At 50.5% G+C, this 20,190-nt stretch overlaps 1 protein-coding gene across 1 annotated transcript in view; it reads right to left on the bottom strand.

The window, feature by feature from the left end:
* The window catches only part of LOC140694373 (unconventional myosin-XVI-like), a 272,327-nt gene that overhangs the window by 37,945 nt on the left and 214,192 nt on the right, over positions 1 to 20,190 (bottom strand). The window contains exon 25 of the mRNA XM_072957644.1: positions 15,360 to 16,433. Coding sequence (XP_072813745.1) covers positions 15,360 to 16,433 — 1,074 coding nt within the window. The remainder of the gene's footprint in view (positions 1 to 15,359; positions 16,434 to 20,190) is intronic.

The following is a 20,190-nucleotide window of genomic DNA, read 5'->3' as shown; positions in this document are numbered from 1 at the left end:
CTCATGACGGGGGCTGCGTTGAGGAGAGGAAAGAAGACAGGGTTTTGTTGAGGGAAAGCAGAGGGGAGACGGAGGCTAAGAAGAGGTAGGTCTCTTGGGGAAGGAAAGCACAGATTCTTCAGCGGGGGAGAGAAGCGTCTTTCTCGGGACGGGGAAGACCCCTTGAGTAAGTCTGGGGGTTAGAGAAACACGCGCTGCAGTGAGCGACTCAGAGGCGAACTCACTCCCAGTCGACGTCCAGAAGACAGCGGCACAGTGGCCTCCCTCCCTGGGAAGCACTGAGATGGCCCTGAGTTGGTGGCCACTCTGGGGAGCTGATGGCGACCCAGAAGCCAACCACGTTCCTCCTCCAAACTGGGAGATTTCTCCAGGGCTTGGACACGTGTCTGTTAAGTCTGACACAATTCAAATTGCATACGAAGATGCAGCCGAGAGCTTTTAGAAAGATACGCCTCAAAGAACTGGCTCCTCAGATGCTCCCATCTGAGAGGGGCGACAAGACACGTAAAGGACAGGGATGCACGGAAGCACAGATGGCTGGACAACCACCTCGGGGGTGCAGGAATGAGCAACCTGGACCAGCCACTGCAGGAGTTCCATCTTACTCGGCTGAATTAATGCTTGCTGGGTTTTTGTGTTAAAGCCTTTGACACATAAATTGCTAACACGTGTGGGAGTGACACCCAGGGTGCATCCTAACAGGTGCCCCTTCTCAAGCATCTGAGTGGTGACTCGACAGAAAAGGTGACCCAGCTCAAAAGTGGTCACCTCCTCGGCCCCTTCAGGGCAAACGTGGAGGCAACAGCGGACCAGAGGCTGAAAGGACAGTCATGCAAATGCCCAGGGGTCCACAGGCGAGACGGGCTGCGGTGGCTGGGGGAGCCCCACTGTGTGGGCAGTGGGAGAAAACCCTGGGTTTGGAGGCATGGACAGAATGTGGAGAGGAGGAGGGAGAAGGAAGCAGGAAGCAGGAAGCAGGAACCTTGAGCAGCAGAGTCAGGACCTCACGGGCTCTGCCCTCTCCCTGCCCTGGGAAATAGGGGATGAGCCGCCGGGAGCTCAGCAGCATCACCGAGTGGGTTCCGGCGAGGATTCTGGGCGAGGGTGTGGTGGGAGGGAGGCTGGATTTGTAAAGGGCTATTCATCCAGCCCCAAAAGCGTACCGCTGACGAGCTTCGAGGAGAGGTTAGAAATGGAAAAGCAGTGAGAATTTAGACTCAGGCAGTGGCAGGAGGAAGGGAAGTTGGGGGTTCACCGAGCTGTGGTCCCTTCGGGCCGAGGGATGGGAATGAGTCAGGACTAGGCAGGGGCCTGGTGATCAGGACGAGGGTGGAGCCCTGGATGTGGTCTTTGAAGCGACAGCCACCTACCCACAGGGCAAACCGAGTGGCGATTATTTGAACAAGAGCGTTACTAGGACTGAAAAAAAAATCTAAAAATCCTTCGGTAGGGAGGATTGCTTCCAGGAAAAGCAACATTCCTCCGAGTAAGGAGCCAGAAGGCAGAGTACAGGGGGTTGTGGGTGCAAAAGGGCAGGTGCGGGCTTGGGGGAGAGCACCTGGGCAGGGATGAGGGTCAGCGATCAGCAGAAGGAAGGGCTTCTTGTAGCAGAGGGAGGCTGATGGCACCAAATGCCACAGAAAGGTCAAGAGGAATGAGGAAGGAACGGGCCCTGGAGGGTTGCTTTAAGAAGAATGCTTAAAGACATCATTTCAGTCTCAGTTACCTTAACCTGAGATGGTTTGAGAGTGTATTTTGGAAACATACGAGATTAGGATCCAGGTTTCAGTAACACAGGAGAAAAACAAACTATAGCTGTTTGACTGATTTAATGCTGAGTGAGAGTGTGATGCAAGGCATAATGTGAAAATACATTTTAAACTCATTACGTGTGCTGGCTGTAATTCATCCTGCAAGTCTATAGGAAAATTCCTCTGCAGAAAAGCTACTGCGGGGAGGGGCGTGCTTGTGTTTCCCTCTCTGGCATTAAGGAAAAGTACAAAGGCTGCGAGAGGAGCCGGGCATGGTCCTGCCACTTCTCACACCCTTGTTTTTAAAATTTAGAAGCTGCAGCTAGACTCTGCCAACAGACACACACAGACAGGTGGCTAGGACCTCTCCGACCCTAATCGGCACCTAGTTTGTGTTAAACCAAACTCACCCTGTGTTACAAGAACAACGCATGTCAAATCTCTGATTTCTCTGGAATCTTTTATCATTGCCCGTGAGGAAGAAACACACACAAGGACCTAGGGCCACTCCCCAGCCCCTTGCACGCTGCTGTCACAGGCTTCTGAGAAGGAAGTTTGACTTTTTTCTTATACAGAAGAGCAGGACCAAACATTTGGCACACTGTTTCAGAGAAAGACAGATGTCAATCATAAGATTCTCATGGACCCGGAGGCTGGTCCTACACTCAAACAAGAAGAGCAGAGTCACGCGTGGGGTCGTGCATCGAGATGTAAGCTGCCCGCGGAGGGCACGTTACCCAAGGGAGACGCGTGCTAGGAGGGGCTTGGGTCTGGAACAGCGTGGTGGGGGGAGGAGGGTACAGCTCAGTGACAGAGCGCATGCCTAGCGTGCGGGAGGTCCTGGGTTCCAGCCCCAGCATCTCCACTAATTAATCAGTCAATCAATGAACATTGCAAGTCTGACCCGAAACCGGGTGAACCAGACTTTATCGTCCCTCTGCGAACAGCCCCAGAAATGCATCAAGAGAGGGCTTCAGTGTCACCAGTCCCGAGGAAACGGGCCGACACGAGGTTCCCTCACCACCACTCCTGGGACACGGCCGAGTCCCACAATGTGGTCATAATTCTGTAGGAACTGATTAGCCAAGAAATGGCAAAACACAACAGGGTGGAGCTGGAAAGGCTGGGCAGGTTGAGAAAATGTCATCGCCGGCCCTGCTTCTTAGCAGGCTAGACCCCACCCCCACCCCAGCTTTCCTCTCTACTTCCTAAAACCCTCTATGGAGCCAGCACCTTTGAGTGGCTCAGAACTGCTCCTGAGCTCGTGTCTGAAGCATCCTTTCCGCAGGAAGCCCCTCACTACGCATCCTCGGGGTTGAGCCGGGTGGGGCGGGAGTGCTCCCTTGCCCCTCCCCTCAGCGCCTGCCACCCCCTCCCCTGCCAAGTCTTCAGAGATGGTTTGTGCTAAAAACACCAACTGAAGCAGGAAATAGAGTGATATCTTCAACAACATATGTGCTGAGCAGGGCAAGAACGCACCATAGTAAAGCTAAAAAATGCCTGTCAGTATAAATAAGGTTTTTCACCCAAAAAGGCACAGAAAATTCTGTTGCGCCAGTTTCCTTTTCAGTTTGACGAGCCGGATCTTTGGGAGCCCACCTCTGCTGCCCCGGCCGCCATCAGGGAAAGCCCGTCGCCATTCTCTCCCCTGCAGCCTGCCCGCCCCAAAACAGCTGAACGTGCAGCATCCACACAGCAAGCCGGCCCGGAGAGCCGTTCCTCACGTCTCATCGCACGGGCCACAGCGTTTGCACAGCGGTTATTGTTACATTCCCCCTGTGCCCGTGGCCACGGGCACCCCAGTGCCCCAGGACCCAGCACCTGCACAGCGGCCCTGGCTCGGGAGGGCGGCTCCTCCCCTCCTTCCCCAGAAAGCACAGGCGGAGAGCACGGTGCTCCTGTCCTTCCATCGGGGGCTCCCGATGGTCAGGACGCTTGCAGGGTGTTGCCTGGATGGGCAGCTAGGGACAGCCCCAACCTGAAAAAAGACCCCAGTAGGTGTCCCTGCGACACTCCCATCAGCCTCTACATCCTCCCTCGGGGAAAACCAACAGCCCGGCCCAGATTCCTCTAGAACCAGGCGGCTTGTTCATTTGTTTATTTATTTATTCATGTGCTTATTTTCATGAGAATCGTGTTGACTTTGTTTTGGCTCTTGGTATTTAACCGCCGTTAGGTGGAGCTCAGAATGGGGCCCCTTTTGGATTTTTAATAGACGAACTGCTTTCAGGATAACCCCTTCAGCCCTTGAGAAAGATACAATCTACATCTGCCCCATTTCGGGGCACTGCCTTCTGTTTCTGTCACAACATGCTGTTCTGGGGGCTTCCGGGTGTCCCGCTGCCACCACGTGAGCCTCAGCACAAGCCGGCATTCGGCTGCATCTCTCACGTGTCCCGCGAGGCAGCCTCTGACTGCCGGCATTCATTTCACTGACGGCACTGCAGCGCGCTCAGGGACAACCAGGGAGGTCAGCGAAAGGCAAAAACCAGAAGGCAGTGGTGGGGGTCGAGTCTTGCTCAGAACTAATCACAAATGTGTCCGCCCTCAAATACCGCACAGCCCAGAGGGCAGAGGCCCAGGCCCACGGGGCCCTGGGAGCCTCTCCCTGTGTCAGCACCTAAGGGAGGGGACGGGTTGGGGGGCAGGACACTGGGGACCGCGGGGGCTCAGGACAGCAGCCATCTCAGCCTGGGGCAGGGGCGTCTCTGCAGGGTGACAACGTGTGGCGGGCCCCTGCCCCCCCGGGACAGCCCCTGCCCACGGTGGCTGGCTGCCAGCCCGCAGCGCCTTCCGTCACACATTGAAATGTCTCTGTAGACGTGAGTTCTTGTCCGAAGCCTCCTCGAGCCGCGTGCCTCCTTCTCCGCTGGCTCCTGCGACTGAGTCCCTCCCTGGGCAGACTGGTTGGCGTTTCTAACTCCCTTGGCCTCCATCCCTACGTGCAGGTGACTGAGTCTCCTGGGAGCTGTCACAGCGCGGATGCCAGTTACTCAGGATGGATGAGCCACTGGGACCCCGTGGGAAAGGGCTGACCGGGGTCTCCCGTGGGCCCGCCTTTCACCCCGGGCTGTAGGAGGAGACCCCCCGAGCCAGCCAGGAGGTGGGGTCCCCTCCTCGAACGCCTGCAAGTAAGCGTTTCTCATTAACCATTTGTGAAGTATACATGTTTACATGCAAATGAACATAGAAGCGCCTCTCCACCCACCCTGGTGTCGCTCCCCCAAGCGTCACTTACTGATGGCATCTGCCCTGCTCTGAGCCCTCCTCCTCACAGTCCTGATGCAGCTCACGCTGCCTCAGCCGGAGGGAGGGGTCTGCCTACAGTCTCGTCACCCCTCCATCTAAATCCTACCCTCCGGACCAGTGTTTCAAAGTCATATTTGGGAAATCAGTGTAGTGGGTCACAGTAAACATTTAAAAACGAAAGAGAGTTGCATGAATCGAATAAAAATGCAGTGTTTCACAGGCATTAAGGGTAGGCAGTGTTTGGAGAAACATGAATGGTGTCCTCACTCACTTCCTCCCTCGCTACCTGGTGCCTTGGGTTTTCCGTGTTTCCCTGCTGTGAGCGGCTTCCCAGCAGACCCTGTATTTCACTTTTAAAATCCATACAACTTATTACAATGCCCAGCGCAAAACAGACCCTCAGTGCATTTTCTGAACAGATGAATGAAGCTCCCCTTTCTTATTAAATGACTTTTCCAAAACCTTTTGAAAACTTGAGGCAGGTAGCAAACAGCAACACACAATTCTACGGCGAGTTGAATCTCTTTGCCTGAGGTGAACCTCTGATGGTTTAAATTCTGAGAAGAACTGTATGTCTTGGCGGCCATGTCATAGAATGATTTTATTATCTAAAAAATGGACCGTCTTCCCTAAAATCATTACAGAGTTCCTAGGATGGATTCGATCCCTGCAGCAAGGGGAATGCTCTCTGATTGGCAGCTGGACCACATCCCTGAGTTTTCTAATGATCATCAGATTAAAAGGACATTTTTTTGATCCCTCCCCATCATCTAGAAGCATAGTGCCGCTGTCCCATGTCAGCATCCCAGCCTCCGTCCATCAGACGTGATTTCAAGCCTGAGTAAGTGAGCAGAGGAGGCTCCCCCCGTGGCTGCAACGCCATCAGTGAAATGAATGCCAGCAATCAGAGTTTGACTGTCTTGTACGACACGTAAGTGATGCAGCCACATCTTGGCTTGTGCTGAGGTCTGCTTGGTGGAGACAGGGATGCCCAGAAGGCACCAGGACAGCATGTGAAGATGGGAGCAGACGACAGTGTCCCTGAAATGGAGCGAGTGCAGACTACATCTTTCTAAAGGACTGAAGGAGTTATTCTTAAAGCAATTTATCTGTTAAAACTCCAAGAGGGGCCCCATTCCGAGCCACACATAGAAGTGGTTAAATACCAAGAGACAAAATAAAGTTAATACAATTCTCATGAAAAATTTTTGAAAATGACTCTTTTTGCACTACAGATCTGCCACTGAGCATCAGTCATTTACTTGAAAAAAAGATAAAGTGAATGGGGAGAAGTATTGTGGGGGTCACCCTATGTTAAACTAGTCCTTTGTGCTCTATATGCCACTCCCTCATCCTGCGTCTAAAACCAGCCTGGCCCCATCGGCTGGTGGCCTCACCTGAGAACTGGAATTAAGCAAAGGTAACTTCAGCGAACAAACGAACAAACGTGACTTCAGGAAGTCATTTAAGGGCTGCGAGTTTTACTTTGCTTTTCAGTGACATGCAAATGCCTGCAGAGGGGCAGTTTTCACCCATTGCTTTGCTCAAGTCTTCCGTCTCTTACCTCCTGGGTCTTTCCACATCAAAGAGAGTAATAAAACCCAGATCCAAACATGCTTGGGAATTTTTCCTGTGGGACCTCTGATGTACCCGTCAGTCCTTCCCTTCTTTAAGATGGACATTTGTTTTTTTTTTTGGAAGAGTATATTTGATCATGAGCCGGAGTGGAGTTTGGGTGTGGAGTGGCTCTTCTGGAGGCTCTGCAGGACTCTGGGCGATGCACGGCCTCCCCGGGAACTGGCAAAGGGAGTGTTCCACTGGAAACGCATGTCAGCGCACGTCCAGCTCGCACCTGCCTGGTCTGGGCCCTGCCTATTTCAGGACCTCATCATCTACGTGGGAGGAACCGAACCAGATTGTTGTCTATTGTCCTGTTACAATTAACGTGTATTCACTGCACGTGAAATTGCGATGGCCCAGTAATTGCAAATGCACACTAAGTATGAAACTGCAGATTTTGAGGAGAAATCAAAAGAAGAAAGGAGAGAAAGCCAGGCTAAGAGAGGGTCTGAGAAGGTTTGCATACGGTGGGTGGGTGGGTAGGAGGGGGACTGCTGGCTCCTGGGATGGCGCACTGGGTACCGTGACCCCGAAGAGAGCTCACTCTCAGATGGTGTGGAATTTTCTAGGCTAATCTGAGAATTAATCATAAAAAATGACTCAACTGGCATAAAGGACCTAAACACTCTTAGGTAATTAAGAAACAGGGTTTTTTCTTCCAGTGCTCATATGGAAGGAGAGAACAGGGTAGCAAGCCAGCCCATCTTTAGGAAAACATTCCACGCACCATGTCTCTTCCAAGCATTTCTTCACAAAAGGAAGGAAACCCCAGGACATTGTATTATGTGGCAAGAATGAGATGCAGATAGTCAGGAAGGTCTTTATTAACTTGCTTACGGAGCGTCTCCGAGTGGCTTAGAGGATAAAGCCCTGGGTTTCTCTTCGGAGCCCCCAGTGGGAGTTTAATTCAGAATCTAGCAGAGAGACCCACCGTACACAATGGCCGCTTGCTTTAACGGCTTGACGGTATGAAAAATATTTCCAGGGTTATGAAAAATAATCCGCTTCGGAAAAGACTGCCTTTTTCCCCCAGATTTCCAGGTACAATGGAGTCTCCTCCCACGGACGGGGCCTCGGAGAACAGCCCAGCTGCGCCGGCTCCCCAGCCTCCTTTGGCTCATCTCAAGATGAAGAACTATTTATGCAAGATCCGAGTCCCCGGGACGGCTGCGTGCTACCAGCTGCAGCTGCACGGCCAATGTGTTAAGGAAACTTCCCCAGACAACTCACACTATTCAGAGGGTAACGTTTTGATCAGTTGATCTAAATATTTAATTGTCACAACTCTCCACTTGGTTTTGCTTCTGGGTTTCCAAGAATAACGAGGTAGCAGGACCCAGTGGAGGTGCCCAGCTCAGGAGACCTGAAGAGCTGAAGATTCTCCCAGCAAACATGTGCTGCAGGGCTCTGAGTCGGGGCCCGACACTAATTTCTCATTCAGCCGTGTTTCTAAGTTCACTGTTATCTCTCTGCTTCCGCAACCACATAATTTAGAAAAGCAGAAGCTGCCGTAGAGATGGACGAGGAGAGCTACGCTGGGTGTGTCCGCTCTCCCGCCCTGCTCCCAGCAGCTGCCGAGGACCACGGCTGACCACCTTGCGGCCCTCAGCACGGCTCCGGGGACGAGGTGAGGGTTGCTACACCTTTACCTTCCGGCTGGTCCTGAGCAGGCATCTGAGATGCCCCACGACCAGGACGGCCGCTCACATCCTGCAGAGTCAAATACTTCCTTCAGGAAAGGCGCTGGGTGGGCACTCTGCAAAGAATGCAACCTCCGTGAGTGGCCGCTTCCCTGTAGGCAGGCGCTGTGCCCAGCAAGCCCTCACGGAGGCTGAGACAAAGGGAGACAGAAGGCCAGGAGCCGGTCTTTGAATGTGAGGACGTACTCTGACGCAGCCTGTGTGCTGTGCGTCCCTGACCCAAAGCGGGTGCTTTGTGCGACAGGAGAGCGGAGAGGTTTTATAGAAAAGCGGCACTGAAAGAACCTCCTCTCAGGTGAAAACGGCCCTTGCATGTCCCTCAGGAGCATGCCCAGCAGCTGCATGTGGCTTTTTTTGAGTTTTCTGTGCCCTCGTCCCAGATCTCCCGGTGAGGAGTTCACGTTTACCTTCAGAAGGGAGTGACTTCCTGAGACAGGGCCTTTGCATCATTCCTACATTTTAATTGGTTTTTGTTTGTTTGTTTGTTTTTGGAGATGAAGAATGCTATAATAGGAAGAATCCAGGGTTTGGGAGAAAAGGGACGTGCTTGACTTCTGACCCTGGGAATGACTAGTTTCTGTGATTATGGGAAAGCCACCTAACCCCTCCGAGTCCCTGAGTGCTCATGAGTAAATGGGGAGGCTGACACCTGCTCCGCTGGTCTCGGAGACAGGACCCAGGGACAAGGGACGTCAGCACGCTGGCCGACAGGAAAGAGCCACTTACAAATGTCAGCTGTTCACGGAGTGCCGCGACCACGCGCTCCGTGGTGCTTCTGAGCACCTCCCGCTGTCGGAGGTCACACGCACGTACCTAGGACTGCTGCCCTCCGTTGGGTTTACCTTCGCCCTCTGGCTCCCGGCCGGCTCTGTAGGAGCGACCCCAGGGGTTAATGCTGAATGCTAGCAAGACAGAAGAGGAACGTGCGAGAGGATGCCAGGTCTTGCCGCCAAGTGTCCAGGTCGAAAACACACCTGGTCTGTGTCCATGCAGACCAGTAGCCCTCTCTGGTCTCATGCTCCCAGCTAAAAGGACTAGGTACCTTGAGCACACATTCAGGGGCAGGGCTCACCCCACATCAGCAACTCCGGCTGCCATATCTAACCCTTCCTTCTGCACCCGGGGAACTCCGTGCCCCACCATCCTCACACATCACCTGTCCTGCTCGAGGTCGGCCCTGGCACCGGGCTCTCCTAGACTCCACAGTGGCAACGCACTCCTCCTCCCAGCCGCCGTCACCACCTGTGCCCGTCTGCTGCAGGGAAGGGCCCTGCACTCCACCCAGGTCGCCGACACTTTGTGAGCATTGGATGAAGCCTGTGAAGTCTCTCCCCAAACAAGGAACAAGCATAGCTCGAGGCCCCCAGGCCGCCTGGGGCTCAGCCACGGCCCCACGAATGGTTTGTGGCCCCCCAGGTAAAGCCGCTTCCTGCTAGACTGTCCCTCACTGAAATGGGGTGGACCCAGCTGTTCCCCGGTGTCTGTGAGAGGGCAGGGCACACCGATTCTCTCTCTTCTTTGGTTCCCAGTAGCAAGCCCTGCACTCGCATTAAGTAGATGCTTTTTGGATGACTGTGAGGGAGTCCGCTGTACAAGTTAATACAGGTCGCTGGTTGCACAATCTCCCCGTGTGAATTCCTGAGAGAAGGCGCTGTAAAGTGTGAGAAAAAAACCTCATGGACATTCACAACAAAGCGTAGGTTCTTTTTTAAAAACGTCCAATTAACACAGAGGACCAAGAGCTTTGTGCTCTTAACGTAGGTCAGTTTGGATGCTGATCAGCTTACGCCAGCGGAAAGCTCTCGTCCAAGTGCAGATGGCCTAAGTATTGTGTGTGCTGGACGTCTGGGGAAGCAGAGACGTGGCGAGGCACGGCTGCGATTTCCAAACTCAGATGCTGTCCGTCAGCGCGGAGGGGCCAGGACGTGGGTGAAGCAAGCCTTTTCTCACAGAGAGAGTGACTCTCCTTACGTCAAAGCTCAGATTCACTGACACACGGCGGAGGCGGGGGCCGGGGTGGGGGGAGCACCTTTCTCTGGCTCATCCTTGCCTGGCGTCCACTGAGTGACAAGCAGAGGACTTGCCCGAAGACCTGCTCATTTGGAAAATGAGGGAAATCTCCTGTTGATTTCAAACGGCTCCAGAACACGGAGGCATTCCTCACTCTCAGGGGAGGGAGATCTTCACACGAGGCAGGAAAACACCCCACAACACATCAGTAAACTATGTGCCTGTCCGTCCACGCCCTCTATAATTTTCCTGAAGCCTCCGGCTACCGCCCTCCCCACAAATAAATCACCATGGAGAGAAAGCAAAGCGTGTGGGGAGTGAGAGGGGAAGGGCTCGGCACAGGATGCAGCGCCGGCGAGGCGGCACGAAGCCTCCGGGGCGGCAAGCCCTGCATCCCGCTATGGGATGTGGAGATTTGCCTACGGAGGACCGAGTTCTCAGGCTGCAATCTCATTAGACTGCATCACAGATTAAGTGAAGACACCGTCGAAACTTCTGTTTCAAACACCAGGAGCAGAGAGTGGCAGTTTACCGACACTATCCCTGAGCGGACCGTAGGTCTCCGCCTGTGATTCTGTGATATTGTGGTGATTCTGGAGCATCTTCTTGTAACTAAACAATGCATAAGTAATTGTGCTTAATTTGGCAGACAAACATCAAGACCTCATAAAATATTGATTTAAGATGCAACTATATGTCCGATGGAATGCTGACATTTCGTACTTAGCTCTGTTTGGATGCGATACTTAGAAATCCACATTTTTGTTGTTGTTGTTGTTGTGGGAAAGTGGTCTGCATGGCTGCCCATGGCCGGGGCTGTGCTCTGAGCCTCTTGAAGTCCCTGTGGGAGAGCTTGCCGGCCACTGTTGTTGCAGGGGAAGCTCACTCCTGAGAATTATTTTGTTTATATCATGAAAAACGATGCTCCAGTGTCCAGAGGCAGGCTTCCATCCTGAGCAGAAATCTCACATCCGTGAAGCTCAAACGGATTGATTGGTCTATGCTAATTACAGTGACTTAAGAATAAATATTTTATTTTTTAAAGGACTTCTATAATAAAATATTTATAAATATCTATTAATAAATTGATTTGACATTGGGACATACTTCAAAACAATCCGATGACGGCAGAGGGAACTGGGCAGGAGTGAAGACGAGACAGAATTGGCCCTAGAGAGAGTTCGTTAGTCTGTTCTCCTTACTTTTAAATGTGTTTGAAATTTTCCATAAAACCAACTTTAAAAAGAATTCTTTTTAAAGTAAATGGCTTTATGGAATCAAGTATCACACTGTAAAAAAATTCATTTATATAATACTCTGATTTAAAAACTCAGAACACTCTTATTTGGAATGTTAATGCAATAAAATAAAATGCTTGAAATTAGGAGTAATTTCCATTTGGCTTAAGTGGTTTTTTTTAAGTAAAAATGCCACAAGGGCTAGATTTATCAGATATATTTATAAGTCAAACTGCTTTTTTAAAGGTAGGTTTTCATCAAATGCATTTAATAAACACCTACTATATGCAAAGAAATATTGTGTGTACATATTTTGTTGTCAGTATGATTTTTAACTACCTCTGTACATCATATAAACTAAACACACACAGTATCAGAAAGTAATACAATACTGTCTTTTACAGAGTATTCTGCAAATCAAGCTCCTCCACTTTCTTCTCAGATTTCCGAGGTGGCCCGCATCTCTGTCAATGTCTGTGCATCCTGATCTTTTTCACTAGGTCCAGAATAACAGACTCATTTTATTTCTCCTTCCAGATAAACAACCAGCTGCCTCAGTGCCATTTGGAGCAATGGCACACCCTGGTGGCCCAAACAAGCCAATGACTCTCCCCCTTCATTTGAATTTGGTCTCATAATTTTTGAAACTGAGCAACTATCAATAATTAGCATAAGAACATCAATCATATTATAGGATCAGTTGAAAAACACTTTGTGAATGAACAGAATAAACAGAAAGGCATAGACAATTTTAACACTTAGTCGTTCTTACTTTTAAGGGCCAAGTGGCCCCCAGACAGTATTCCAAAATTGTATACATACACCCATGGGCTGTAAAAGACACATATGGCATTTTTAAGTTTGTGGAACACGTTCCACTGCATTCAAGTCAGGCTATGTCTCTCAAAGGAAAGAGACTTTGAGCAAGTTTAATCTCTGTGCCTTAGTTATCCCATCTGTCAAATGGGATACTAGCAGCAGACAGCGTTTAGTCTTGCGAGAATTAAGCAGGTTATTAAAATGATGCCTGGGGCAGAGCGGGCACTTCTGTGACTTGCTGCTGTATGACTTGTCTCAGGTTACAGACACACCTACCACCTGCACAATCACCATTTTTCTGTATCTGCATCCTGGATTCTTGGAATTTCTATGACTTGGTGTGCCTCAAATCGAATATCCAAGAGTCTATAGAGAATGAACTGTTTTGAGAAACATCGTGTTTATAGAATCCCACATCTAAGTCTATGGAGTGGAATTAAACACCAAAGGCCCTCACTTCCTACCCACAGTTCACCCTCCTGAATATTTTAACTGGAAATATCTCTAGCAGGGTAAGAAGGAGCAGTTTAATCTCCTCAAGGTCACTTTCCAAAGAAGCAAGGGGAATATTTTGAACCCTTCTGCAAACGTGCAGTACAATTTCCCCATCTCACAAATATCCAAGAAATGAGCTGTAATTAATTTAGGTGCCTTTAGGCTGAATTAGCCACCCACTGGGTTCTTGGGTAAGAAAGCTATTTCAGGTGAAAAGACAAATCTCTTTAAGTATAAAGAAGGGAAGGTAGAAGATTTAGAACTTTAAAGGAAAGGAGTCCCAAGACGACAGTAAATCATTAATAACAGCCACGCAATTCATTCAGAAGAAATGGATTACTGGCTTCAGGATCAAATGGTGTAAACCTTAATAATCATATAAGCAGCTCCAATGTTAAGACTATCTTTTTCTTCCATGTCTTCTTATTAAGCCCCTTTTACATTCTAAAACCTGCCCATCCCATGAGAATACAGCCTGCAAGCTGGGAAGTGTATTCCGCTCGCCGTGGACCATCCAGAACCACAGAGTTCTCAGCTGCACTGCTGGAACCCCCGACGCCTGGCCCATGGGGCTGACCTGGTCTCTGACTGCAGCGCCAGGGCAGGTGCTGCCAATTCGTCTACTTGTGAGAAAATCCTAAGTGGCTCGAGTCAATCTTTTCAAAATAAAGAACGTTCTGTAAAAGCCCACGGTAGGAAAATAGATGTTTCGTAATTTTAGAGTTGCACTAACGATGATGTTGTTCTTGAGGTTTGGCTGTGTGTTCTCAAATGCTGGCTAGAGCCTCCACGGGAAACATGATTAGCACGTCCCTGCACCCCGCCTGGGGGCCTCCCTGTAACCCACTCTGCTCAGAGCCTAGACTTAGGGATTTCCAAACCATGATGCATGTCTAGAAATTCAGTAACTTCACTTTCTTGAATAGAGCCAAGGTGAATTCACCCAACTCCCATCTATAGTAAAATGAGGTTTATGCGGTCTTAATAAGCATATATTAAAATACATATATATATCTAAAAGCAAATATTAATTTGTTCCTTTAATGCTGTTCCCTTAGATTTCCATGTCGTTCATTGGAATGAAACACATGATTTGGGAAATTCAAACAATCTCCTGCTTACAAGGACAATTTCATTTATTAATGGCCTATAATTAAGAAGAAATTGTTAGCTAAACAATTAGTTGATTTGTCTGAAGAGTAAGAGGGAGTAGGTGGTTCATTCATTTGCTAAGTGTTCTTAGCTTTGACCTACTTTTCACTTATTCAGAATGTTTTCTAGATTTGCCGGAGTTTTTGGACCTCCTCAAATGAGGAAAGCCAACGTATTTGTTATTTTCTTTAGGAGAAAGAGCAGGCTAATGTCTACAACAGAACATTACGTCATAAGTCAAATTTTTATTTCCACTCTACCACCTGACCTTAAGGAAGGTGTTTAACCTCCTCACTTTGAAGCTCCCGACCTCTGTAAAATGCGGATGTTAAGAGTTGGCATCCACATTCGGGTTAATGGCATCATGACTGAGGGACCTGGTACAACTCCCTTAAAGAGAAGACACTTTATATTGATGTAATTCTTCCCTGAAACACAGAACATTGGACAACTTTTTGCATAAAAGACTTAGGATGTTTTTTGGAAGATGACTATCTTTTTTATGATTATTAAGAGACTCTGTGACCAAACAGCACCTTTGGCACAAAGGCCTCGTTGTCGCATGTGGTTAACTACAAACAAGAGATGAGCAGAAAGCTCTCAGTGAGGAGTCTTCCGCTCAGTAAGCTCCGCTTTTACAGGGACACTAAAGAAACACTCTGTAACACAGGCAACAGCCTCCGGCCGCCGCAGCCTAGCCCTGAGCTCACCTGACTGGACTGTCAACGGCTAACCAGGCGTTAGGCTGAGCTGCTTAGGACAAGATGCGGATTTAACAGAACTGAGTTAAAGCGTTCTGAGTGCGGTATACAAGCAAAAGAAAAAAAAATCATTCGTTCAAAACAATACAAAGTGAGTGGTCCTGAGTGTAAGGCAGTCACTGGACAGGCGGTCAACCCAGGAACCTGAAGCGGAAGCGAGGTGGGAAACGAGACGGAGGACACTCCAGGGGCAACTGCGAACTGCACAGCTGAGGGGCCCGCACCACAGTGTCACAAAAACGCCGTGTCCATGTTGGAAATGAGTGTTATTAGGAACCAGACATCAGTGGCTCAAGCTGAATCTTGCTCTGTCTAATTCTTACCAAGTCACAGGCTGCGTTAAACCCAGTTTAGCGCTACGTATTTTCAGACGGTAAACTTTTATCTACAAAACAGAAATACTCGTTCTTACCTCCTTGGCCTTACGGGTTGCACAAGACTTTTTAAGTCGTTATCTGCTCATAACGACCACCACCATCACCTCAAACATGACTTAAATTGGATCTGAGCGGACATCCGCACACCTAGACCCAGGAACCTAACGACCCAGTGCGCGCGATTCACCTTCGGGCTCGCAGATTCTCCTCCCGGCCGCCGACCTCCGGAGCACGCTCCGTCCCGAGTTGAAGAGGCTGGCCAGCTCGTCCAGGGGGCTGCCCAGAGGCCTGGAGTTCGGGGGGCTGCAGGGCACCGGGGAGGGGGCGCCGGGGTGGGCCTTCCTGTGGTCGGCCCAGGCCGCCTTCCCAGGTGAGTAGGGGATCTTGGAGAAGGGACTGCAGGGCGCCCCCGCCTGGGCCAAGTCCAGCTTCGGGGGGCCCTTGGGCGGGTCTGCGGGGGCCCCGGGCCTTCCCACGCCGGGCTCGGGCACCAAGGTGAAGTGTGCGGGCGGCCGGGGGGCGGCGGGGGGCGCGGGCGGGGGCGTGGGGGGCGGGGAGGCTCTGTGCGCGCCGGGGGACACGGGCCGGTCGCCGTCCCCCTTGGGGTTCTTGGGGTGCTGAGGGGACAGGGGGCTGGCGCCCTCGGGCTGCACGGGGTACTTGAGGTTGGTCTCCAGGACCGGCAGCTTTTTCACCTCCAGGGGCGTCAAGGGCGACTCGTCGGACGCGGGGGAGCAGGTGACCGGGGTGGGGGGGAACACGAGGAGCGGGGGCCGGTGCGGCAGCAGGTTGGGGAAGGGCGTGGGGATGTCGCACGCGTCCCTGCCGGGCCCAGGCGCGGGGCTGCCGGCGTCGCCGTCCTCCGGGAGGAAGGGGCCGCGAGCCTCGCGCGGCAGAGGCGGCGACGCGGACGCCGCAGAGGCGCCCACCCCGCGGCCGCCGGGGTCGTCGGGGGGCGCCAGGTACTTCATCTCCTCGTACACGGCCTCGGCCTGCTCGGGGCTGCCGGCGCGGCCCAGCATCTCGATGTACACGGGCTCGGGCTCGGGCTGGCGCGCGGGGGGCGCGGGGACCCCCCGGGCGCGCTGCGGGCCGGACCCTCCGCATCGCGCGCCCCCGGCCCCGGCCGCGCCCTGCCGCGCGCCCGCGATCTCCTCCGAGGAGCCGCTGAGCTTGGTGTGCGGGCTCCTCTTGGGCTTCCGGGGCGGAATCTTCTTCATGGCGCTGTAGTCATCGCTGTGCGGCCGCGGCCGGGCGAGGCCTGCGCGAGGGACAGAGAGGGTGGCTGTGCGAGGCGGCCCGGCTGGCGGAGCCGCCGGGACCCCCGACCCCGAGGACCCGGCCTGCGCCCCTCCACCCTCAGGGGCCCAGGTCTCCCCACACGGCCCGCCGCTGCCAAGAGGAGAGCGAGATTTGATCGTGCAGCTGCAGGACAACCCCCAGGGGGGACCCAAGCAGGCCCAGGAAGGCCAGCCGCGGGCCAGGGAGGGGCCGCGCTGCTGCTGGCACCTGCTGGCACCTGCGCTCGGGCCTGCCGCAGGTTAGAACTAAGTGACCACTGGCTGCCCCATCCTCACGATTTCAGAGACGAGGAAATGGAAGCCTAGGGAGGACAAGCAGCGCAGCGAGTTGGCCCCGGTGGGTGCCTCCTGCGGAGACGCCTCGGCCGATCATTCAGACTGAAGCGAACACAGCCAACACCGACGCCGACAGCTACGTGCGTGGACAGACCAGTTTTCCAAAAAGGACCTTGTTAAAATTATGCCAAGGGCGAGTTTCACCACTAACTAATATATTTGAATCCTAACAGCTTTAACAGGGAAGTGAAGAGGCTAATATTAAAGAACTTAAGTGAGAACTTAAGTTGAAAAAAGGGAAAGTATTTAAGAAAACAAATGAGCATAATATTAGTATGAACTAACTTTCAAAGAGGCAGAAAGACTATTTAAATATGACTCAAAACATTTATTCATGTTTAAGTTAAAAAATTCTAAAAGACTTCTCTTTCTCATTTATTTACTATAAATTATGGAAGATTTTATTAAATCTAATTTCTCTGGACACTGAGATGCTAATTTTAGAAAATTACTGAAATATCAAAACTTCTCAAAAATCTTTAACTACTTTACAAATTTGGTCTTTTGTGAATCTGTAGGAATTCTTGATATAAATAAGTACGTCTAACTGTGCTGCGTTCCTGAGTGATTCAGGGCAGCTGGAGTTTTCTCTCATGATGACTGCACATGTGATGGGAGTCCCATCTCCACTTCTGGGGTGACAACTCCACTCTGAGGGTTAACAAGAAAGGCTTTGGAATCAGATAGACTTGGATTCACGTCCCACTACGGCTGTTTTTTTATGCTATCATTCTAGGCATGCCTTTAGCTGGTATTTATTGAGACACATTAGTGAATATACAGAAAGTGCGCCCCGCCTTCCTCTGCCCCACTGGGAGGTGTGTCAGACAATAAAAAAAGAAGTAAAGAGAACAAATGAGCAAATACTATAGCATGTTAGGGTGCGCTATGAAGTGGGAACCATTGGCCATAAAGGGTCACAGAATTGTGTGTTTGTGTGTGTTTGCAGGGATGGCACTGGTGCAAATTACAATTTAAAAAGAGGTCTTGATCAAATCTCTCCAGGCTTCAGTGCAGTCATGCATAACGGGGTGATATCAGTGACTCTCTCAGAGGTAAAACAGACACTGCATGTCAGGGCTGAGCTCAGATGCTGACACCCTGCAAGCATGGAACAAACGGCAGCCCTCCAAGTGAGAATGGAAAAGGACACAGTTCATTTTCTAACTCAGGGGACATCTTTGAATGCCAGTATATTCAGGGTTTCCCCCAAAGCAGCCAACTTTTAAGAGCACAGAATACCCAAACTGCACATTCTGTCACAGAAGAGCATTACCCCAGGCTTTCAACGTGCTAAGACACAGCCACTCGTAAGCTTCTTCCAGAAAGCCAGTGAACCAGACACAATTGTAATGTTGCTATTACAGGGTCATGGAGACCAGGGGAGTCTTGAAGAGACTATTAGCAGAAGCATGACCCTCAGGAAAGCTCTTGGTGAGGTTTAAAGGAAAGTGAGGAAGACACTGGGTCCTGAAGGAAACATAAGCCTTTTTACACCTTTGTGGAAAGTTTAGCAACACTGTCACCTGCAGTAAAGTGGGAACTGGATGACACACCTGTGGACCTGGATGATGTAAGTAGGGAGGTTTTTAGGGTGTAAAAGCGGCCCCCTAGATTCTCCCAGCTGCCTACAGAAAAACAGATAATCTAAAGAAAGAACTATTAACTATAAAGGAGTTTGGACTTTCTGAGTTTGAAAATAAAATTGTTTCTCACTGCCAGGCCATCCAGATAGCAAAAAGCTCTGAAGTTAAGAAATGATTTGTAAGCAGAGAATAAATCTCGGGCATTTTCAGGGAAACACGATCTAAAGATGAAGCCAAGGTGACTATAAACCCCTTTATTAAGACCTCAGAAAGATTTAAGGTGGTGCTTCACTGGACCCTTTCAAAGTAACAAAACCACAGGACTTCTAAGAATATCAAGAGTATTGCCCCACAGAAACCTTGCAGGTAAAAAAAAAAATAAAAAATAAAACAAACAAAAAAAGAAACAAAAAAAACATAGAGAAGAGATTATCTTAAAAAGATTTGTGGATGTAGCTTTTGACTAATGAAGTGGATTATAAATTGATTCATAGGAAACTCACAAAGCTTTTAAAGGAATTGTATCAGCTATGCCTTGAAAAGGGTAGAGTTAATACAAAATAAAGAGGCTACGGTGCTTTAAAATTTTATGAGCAGCAGTCAAGCTGAGAAAACTACCAGCACCAAACAGGAGTCACCTCTTGTGGGTGAGGAAATAATATCCAAAGGCAAGCCAAGATTCCAGAGCATGGCCCTAACTGCTATGGAAAACACTTCCTAGACACTGGGACTACATCCTAATCAAGGCACAAACAAAAAGTAGTGTAGAGAACAGGTAACTTGTCTTCAGAGAGTTAGGGACAGTACTGGGGGAGCCTCCACCTAAGGGGCTTTACCCGAGCAGCCAGGATACCTGGATCTGATTTCAATGGTGTGATCTGGGCCCTGGACTGACTTGATGTGATGATGGACTGAGGCTCTGGGGGAGGGGTGGCATGAGTGCCTCTTATATTTAGGTGGGATGTGAATTGTTTTGTCCAGAGGATGGACTGAGACTGTCTGTATTTTCTGAAAACCACAGTATGTTCCCAGTCCTACCAAGGGGTAGAATCTATTTCACTTTTTAAAGCCTAGATGTGCCTTTGAGACTGCCTGGTGGATGGAAGTGGTGGAAGAGATGCCGCCTGACTTCCAAGGCTGGTTCATAAGGGATAATACAGTTCCCGCCTGGGGCATTCTCCTTTCTGGCGCATGTGCCTTTGACTCACTGATTCTCCTTAGAAAAAGTCCAGCTGCCCTGAAGCTGCCAGGCTACTCAAACCAAGTGGAGGAGCCACCTAGACATAGAAATGGCCCAGGAGTCCCAGTCCCCAGATGTCTAGGACACCAGAGATGCAAGTGACTGGCTTTCAGGCGATTCCAGCCACCACCTGCAGCTTCATGGAGGACCTTGAGTGACAGCCACTCAGATGAGCTCACTAGACACCCAGAACCTAAGACAATAATAAAGTGATGACATTTTATTTAGATATCTAAGTCTGGAGGCTGTGTTAAGCAACAATGGATAGCTGATATGATATTCCCTCAAGGCAAGCTTTAGATGCAGAGAAAAGTTTTTTTTTGTATTAAATGATTATAAATGAAAGTAGCATGGCTTGTCAGGAAGTGGTTGAGAAACAGACTCTCTAGAATCTGACTGCCTGGGTCCAAAGCTCGGGCGTGTGACATGGGACAGGACACACACTGCTCCCTGACTCAACATCCTCATCTGGAGAGGGATGACAGTCTCTCTCCATCAGGTAGTTCTAGGGAGTGAAGACACTCAGCATAGTGCTTGGCACAGATTAGACACTTA

The sequence above is a fragment of the Vicugna pacos genome, unplaced genomic scaffold (assembly GCF_048564905.1).
Source record: "Vicugna pacos unplaced genomic scaffold, VicPac4 scaffold_21, whole genome shotgun sequence".
NCBI classification, from domain to species: domain Eukaryota; kingdom Metazoa; phylum Chordata; class Mammalia; order Artiodactyla; family Camelidae; genus Vicugna; species Vicugna pacos.
The sequence above is the reverse complement of the archived record's forward strand: the minus strand, read 5'-3'. Positions and strand labels throughout refer to the sequence as shown.